Genomic DNA, 7,093 nt, shown 5'->3' with positions numbered 1-7,093 from the left:
GCGACGCGGGTGCCGTCGACGGCGCGGCGCTCCGGCGCGCGCTCGGCGCGCGCGGCGTCCGCGTGGACCCCAAGGCCTGCGACGCCATGGTCGCCGCCGCCGCCGCCGACGCCGGCGACGACGCCGGCGCGCGCCGCGGCGCCGCGCGCGCGCCCGCGGCCGCGGTCCGCGCGTGGCTCGCGGCCGCGTTCCTCGGCCCGCCGCGGCGCGGCGGGACGTCCTGGGACGCCTGGAACGAGGGCAAGGCGGCGGCGTCCCGGGGCCGCCAGCGCCGCGAGTTCCGCAAAGCCCTCGGCGGGCGGGCCCACGGCCTCGGCGACGGCGAGCTCGAGGCGATGCTGCTCAAGTACGACGTCCTGGGCCCGGCGGACCTCGACGTCGAGGTCCGGGACCTGGCGCGCGCCTTCGCCGAGAGCCACGACGGCCACTTCGAGGCGCTCAAGCTCGCGTTCCGGGGCGAGCGCGACGGCGGCGCCGCGCGGCGAGAGGTCGAGCTCCAAAAGCGGCGCCAGCCGGTGTGGAAATCAAATATTCAACCCGACTTCAATGTGCGCGTAATCGAACGGAGTGCGCCGTAGCCTTCGGCCGTGCTTCGAGAAGTTGACGAGAGCGATCGATTCGTCCAAAAATCAGCCGAATCGACGTCGATTTGATTGAGATAGAGAGTTCTGAAGTTTGGCGGGGACCCCCCAAACCAGCGGTTGATTTCCACACAGGCGCCAGCTCCGCGAGGGCGAGGCGCGGCGCGGCGAGGTGACGCTCGCGCTCTGGCGCGAGTACGCGCGGCGGCCCCGCGACGAGTTCGCCGGCGACGAGCCCTTCGCGGCCTGGCTCGCGCGGTCGCGCGGCGACCGCGCGCGGCGCCGCGCGGAGGTCCGGCGCTGGCGCGGCGCCAAGGACGCCGAGGCCGCGGCGGACAAAGAGGCGGGCGCGCGCGCGGCGCCCCTCGACGACGTCGTCGCCGAGGTCGGCGCGCTCTACGACGCGTCGCTCGCCGCGGTGCCGCTCGCGCCGCTCGTCGACGCGAACCGGCCGACGCGGAGCGGCCTCGACGTGAACCGGCGGCTCCGCGAGGCCGTCCGCGTCGCGGGCCGCGACGGCGGCGTGCTCACCAAGGCCGAGTTCGACAAGACCTTCGCGTCGCTCGCGTTCAGCCTCATGGCCGACAAGCGCGTCGCGCGGCGCGCGCGCGACCTCGCGGACACGCGGACGCGCCTCGCGGCGGCGGCGGCGGAGGCGAGGCGCGACGGCGCGGCCCCGCCGGCCGCCGCGGACGCCGCGTCCGTCTTCGCGGCGTCCGCCGACGACGCCCGGGCCGCGGCCGCGCGGCTCGCCGAGGGCAAGCGGACCCAGGCGTCCGAGGAGTACGGCAAGTGGCTCGCGGCGAAGAACGGCGAAATCCGCCGCGCGCGCGGCGCCGAGAAGCGCGACGCGCGCGCGCGCGGCGCGGACCTCGAGGCCGCGCGGGGCGACGTCGCCGCGGCGCTCGACGCGTGGCGCGCGGCGCAGCGCGACGCGGCGGGCGTCGCGCTCCAGCGCCACCTCGCGCGCGCCGGCGGCGAGGCGACGGACGCGGCGCTCGCGGAGCTCGACGCCGCGCACGACGCCGTCGCCGCGGAGCGGCGCGGCAAGGGCGAGGCCGCGCAGGCCGCGACGCGGCGGTGGCGCGCGCTGAAGCACGCGACGCTCGCGACGGTCCCGAAGCGCGCGCCCCCGCCGTGACCGCGCGCCCGCGCGCGGCCCGCCGGCGCGAGGAGGCGCGGCGCCGCGCGCGAGGAGGAGCGCGCGCGAGCTCCCGCGCGCGCGTAAAAGCCCGCCCCTCGTCCCGCGTCCGGACCCCGCGGTCTCGCCTCGGGTTTGTCCAGCGTCCGAACCTCCGACCTCTCGTGCGCACGTATACGTTATGGCGCGTACGTCCGCGCGCGACGGTTTAGCAGCCTAACGTTGACGTCAACCTGAGGAATCTCTTAGCGCCTGACGATGGGGCGTCGGCTCCTCTGCGCCGTCGCCCTCGCCGGGACGGCGTCCGCCGCCGCGCCCATCGCCAAGCACATCACGCAGGTCGTCGCGCCCGGGTCCGACGCCGTCGTCACGCTCCGCGGCTACGACACGGACGGCGACGTGCTGAGCGCCGACGTGTCGTCGCTGCCCGCTTCCGGCGTTTTAAGCCAGCTGAGCAAGGTCTTCTCCAAGTTCGGCTACGACCCGAAGAAGGGCAGCGCCGCCAAGGCCGGCGCCGCCGTGACGGGCAGCAACGACCGGCTCCACTACGCGAGGCCGGCCTACGACGCCGAATTCGCCACGGGCAAGTGGGCGACGTTCGGCTACACCGTGAGCGACGGCTCCGCCACGAGCCGCGAGGCGACCGTGACGCTCGTGCCGCCGTCCCTGAACCTCGTCGCGACGGCCTTCGACACGTCCGCCGAGGCCTGGACCGTCGTCCGCAACGGCCCCGGGAACGCGGGCGCCGCGCACGACGCGTCGTCCTTCGGGGCCGCGCTGAACCGCTTCGTCGTCGCGACGGACGAATTGATCGCCAAGGACGGCGCCACGGGCCTCGAGACGAACGCGAGCCGCTGGATGTTCCAGTCGCCGGCCGCGTATTCGGGAAACCAGGGGGCGTCCTACAAGGGCAGCCTCGAGTTCACGCTCGGCGCGCTCGCCGGCGACCTGACGAGACCGTCGATGGCCCACAACCTCGTCGAGATCGAGTGCGCCTACTGCGACGTCAACGAGGGCATCACGCTCGCGTTCCCGGTCTGGCACGCGACGGCGTTCGACGGCGCGACGACGTCGTACTCCATCTCCCTGGACGAGGCCGCGGGCTGGATCAAGGACCCGAAAAACACGCTGCTCCGGTGGCCGACGCCGACGCAGTGCGAGATGATCGAGGTGCTGAGCGGCATCACGGCCATCCGCATCCTCGGCGACTTCACGGACTGGTACGAGTCCATCGCGCTCGACGCCGTCGCGCTCAAGGCGCCGCCCTCGGGCATGTCCGAGGTGCCCGTCTGCGCCCAGCACACGCCCGACGCCTCCACCTGCACCTGCGCCTGATTTAAAAGCGTCGCGTTGATCCATCTTTTGTAACATATCCCGCCGGCGGGATATGTTAAAGGCCGCTTCAACTTGGACTTCACCCTCAAACCTTGAACAGGGCCCTCAACACGACGCGATATTGAATTCAACTTGCAGACATTGACCGCGAGTGATCCGACCTGTGTCAGTGTGCAATGGGCGCGTCGTGCTAGCATGCGAGGCGTGCTCGTGCTCGCCTGGGCGTCGGCGCTCGTCGCGCCGCCCCGGCCGCCGGCGCGCCGGCGCTGCCGCCTGGCGGCGCCGGAGAAGGCGGCGGAGGCCCCGGCGGAGGGCCTCTTCCGCGGTCCGCCGGAGCTGCTGACGGTGCGGAGCGAGGCGCTCCTCGTCGCCCAGGCGGGCCTCGTGGGCGCGGCGACGGGCGTCGCCGTGTCCGGCTTCAAGCTCGGCATCGACGCCCTGGAGCAGGCGTCCTACGGCGCGTACGTGCGCGACGCGTTCCTCGCGCTGCCCGGGGGCTGGTCCGACGACGCGGCCGCGTCCGCGCTGGTCTACGCGTCCGTGCCCGCGCTCGGCGGCGCCGCCGTCGGGCTCCTGCGGGCCGCCACGCCGGGCTTCGGCGACGCGGCGTCGCGGACCGCGCCGGCGACGGCGCTGAGCCGCGCGGCGGCGGCCGTCGCGACGCTGGGCACGGGCAACTCGCTCGGCCCCGAGGGCCCCGCCGTGGAGCTCGGCGAGGCGCTCGCGGCGCGCGTCGACGGCGGGGCCGGGGCCACGGACCGGCGGCGGCGCATCCTGCGCGCCGCGGGCGGCGCCGCGGGCGTCGCCGCGGGCTTCTCGGCGCCGATCGCGGGCGTCTTCTTCGCGCTCGAGGTCGCCTACCGCGACGCCGGCGGCGCCGTCCTCGTCCTGCCGCGCAGCGCCGTCGCCGCGACGGCCGTCGCGTCCGTCGTCGCCGCCGTCGTGTCGCAGGACGTGCTCCAGGTCCGCCTCGCGCTCGCCCGCGTGGCACTCGAATCTTCAACCCGACTTCAATTTGCGCGTCAGTGAACGGTTTGGACCGGACTCTTCGGCTCTGCTTCGAGAACTCGACGAGAGCAATCGATTCGTTCAAAAATCAGCCAAAACGACTTCGATTCGACCGAGCTGGAGAATGTCAAAGTTTGGTCGGGACGTCCCGAACCGGCGGTTGATTTCCACACAGGCGCTCGCGGCGCCGAAGTACGCCGCGGGCGCGTCGCCGCTCCTCGAGCTGCCGACGTACCTGGGGCTCGGCGCGCTCTGCGGCCTCGTGGCCCTCGCGCTCGTCGAGGCCATCGCGGCCGCGGAAGCCGCGTGGGGCGACGACGGCGCGCTCGGCGCCGCCGTGCCCCGGGACCTCCGGCCCGCGGCCTGCGGCCTCCTCGTGGGCCTCGCGGGCGCGGCCTGCCAGCCCGTGCTCTTCAACGGCTACGCGACGCTGAACACGATCCTCAACGACGACAGCCCGGGCGACGCGGCGACCCTCGTCGGCCTCCTCTGCTTGAAGGTCGCGACGACGGCGTCGTCCGTGGGCGCGGGCCTCGTCGGCGGCCTCTTCGCGCCGTCGCTCTTCCTCGGCGGCGTCGCCGGCGGCGCCTACGGCCAGGTCGTCGCGGCCGCGCTCGACGGCCTCGGCGCCGCCGCCGCCGCCGCGGGCCTCGACGTCGACGTCGCCGTCGCCGCGCCGCCGGCCTACGCCACCGTCGGCGCCGCGAGCGTCCTCGCGGCCATGCTCCGCGCGCCGCTCACGGCGTCCATGCTCCTCTTCGAGCTCACGCGCGACTACGACGTCGTGCTGCCGCTCGTCGCGTCCGCGGGCGTCGCCGCGCTCGTCGTCGAGCTCCTCGGGCCCAAGCCGGAGCGGGGCGACCGGCGGGACGCGGGCGAGTAAGCGACGCGAGGCCGGGCGACGCCGCGGCGCCGGGCGAGGAGTGTGGGCCGCGTCGGGCGCGGCCGCACTACGCAGGCAACTGCAAGGCCGGCGCAACGAGGCCTGCAACGCCGACATGTGCGACGGCGCCAGTGGTCTGCCAGGTTGGCCGGCCGCAAGTCGAGCTTGCTGCGGTCCTCGATTTTCGCCACCCGCGCCGCCGCCGCCGCGCGACGACGATGTTCGGCCTGCGACGATTGCCGCGGGCCCTCGCCCGGCCGTCGGGCGTCGCCCGGGCCGGCGGGCCCGGCGTGCGGCCCCTGAGCAACTTCCACCCCCTCGCCCAGCACGTGAACACGGGCGACAACACGAAGGAGACGACCTTCGACTTCAGCCCGGACAACCACCTGCGCGCGGAGCACATCCTGGGCAAGTACCCGGCGAACTACAAGATGAGCGGCATCATCCCCCTGCTGGACCTCGCGCAGCGCCAGAGCGGCGGCTGGCTGCCGCTCGCGGCCATGGACAAGGTCGCCAAGTACGTCGGCTGCGCGCCGATGCGCGTCTACGAGGTCGCGACGTTCTACACCATGTTCAACCGCGAGCAGGTCGGCACCTACTTCATCCAGCTCTGCGGGACGACGCCCTGCATGGTCTGCGGCTCCGAGGCGATCAAGAAGTCGATCGAGGACCACCTGGGCATCAAGGAGGGCGAGACGTCGAAGGACGGCCTCTTCACGCTCCGCGAGGTCGAGTGCCTCGGCGCGTGCGCGAACGCGCCCATGATCCAGATGAACGACGACTACTACGAGTGCCTCACGCCGGACTCGATGGTCGCGCTCCTCGAGGCCTGCAAAAAGGGCGAGCCCCACGCGATGGGCCGCTGGGGGTCGCTGCCGATGAACGGCCAGGTCTCCTGCGAGGGGCCCGCGGGGAAGACGTCCCTCGCCTCGGCCCCGGGGCCCCAGCCCGTCCGCGCCGAGGGCTTCGCCGGCGACGTCGACCCGGCCTCCGTCAAGGCCCACATGGGCTACTAGGCGCCGGCGGGCCACCGCGCGCGCCGCGGGGGACCCCGCCCTAAAACCAAGCGCCCGGACGCCGCGCGGTCCGGAGACGCCGCGCGGTCCGGGAGCCCCCTTAGCCCCCCGCGCGCGGGCCGCCGTCGTCGTCGTCGCTCGGCGCGGCCGCCGCGTCGAGGGCCGACGCGAGGCTGTCGCTGAGCGCGAGGACGTCGTCGTCGCCGTCGCGCGCCGCGAGCGCGGCGCCGACGGCGCGGCCCGCGGCGCCCGCGGCCGCGGCCACGGCCGGCTCGCCGAGCTCCTCGGCCGACGCCGCGAGCGTCGGCAGCTCCGGCGCCCAGGTCGCGTCGCCGCCGGGCCAGCGCCGCCGGCGCCGCTTCCGCCGCGGCGGCGGCGACGCGTCGTCGCCGCCGCCGGGGCTCGCCGCGTCGCCGCCGCCGGGGCTCGCCGGCGCGGGCTCGGCGCGCGACGACGAGAGGCCGTACTGGCGCTCGAGCTCGCTCTTGACGCGGAGCGCGCGCTCCTCGGCCTCGCGCCGCTTCCGCGCGCCGCGCTCCGCCGCCGCGGAGATCGTGTCGCGGACGCGCGCCTCGCCCGGCGCGCCGCGCGCCGTCGCCTGGAGCCGCGCGGGCGACGGGTCGCGGCGCGGCGCGGCGGCCGCCGCGGCGTCGTCGCCGCCGTCGCCCGCGCCGGCCGCCTCGCCGCGCTCCGCGCGGAGCCGCAGGCGCTGCGTCCGCTGCTTCTCCTCGGCCTCGCGCCGCTTCCGCGCGCCGCGCTCCGCGGCGGCGGCGAGCGAGTCCTGGACGCTCCGCCGGGGCCGCGGCGCGCGCCGCGGCGGCGCGGCGGCGGCGGCGGCGGCGGCGGCGGCCGCGGCGGCGGCCGCGGCGCCGGCGAGGGACCGCCAGCTCCGCTGGATGACGGCCGCGGCGTCGTCGTCGCCGCCGCCGGCCGCGGCCGCGGCGTCGTCGTCGCCGCCGGGCGGGCCCTCGCCGCGGCGCCGCCGCCGCGCGCGCGGCCGCGCGGCGCGGAGGCTCCGCCAGCTCCGCTGGATCGACGCCGCGGCGTCGTCGTCGCCGCGCCCGCCCGCGCCGACGGGGAGCGGCGCCGCGCCCTTGGCGCGCGCCGCGCGCGCGGCCTCGCGCGCGGC

The 7,093-nt window shown here is 76.1% G+C and overlaps 1 protein-coding gene across 1 annotated transcript; it reads left to right on the top strand.

The window, feature by feature from the left end:
* Positions 1–5,134: 5,134 nt before the first annotated feature.
* On the top strand, positions 5,135–6,022 carry AURANDRAFT_59800 (hypothetical protein; the record flags this gene model as incomplete). The annotated part of the gene is made up of 1 exon (XM_009035260.1): positions 5,135–6,022. The coding sequence occupies one exon, from the start codon at positions 5,167–5,169 to the stop codon at positions 5,962–5,964; it is 798 nt and encodes a 265-aa protein (XP_009033508.1).
* Positions 6,023–7,093: the final 1,071 nt, after the last annotated feature.

Source organism: Aureococcus anophagefferens (assembly GCF_000186865.1).
Source record: "Aureococcus anophagefferens unplaced genomic scaffold AURANscaffold_2, whole genome shotgun sequence".
Classification (NCBI taxonomy): Eukaryota; class Pelagophyceae; order Pelagomonadales; family Pelagomonadaceae; genus Aureococcus; species Aureococcus anophagefferens.
The sequence above is the reverse complement of the archived record's forward strand: the minus strand, read 5'-3'. Positions and strand labels throughout refer to the sequence as shown.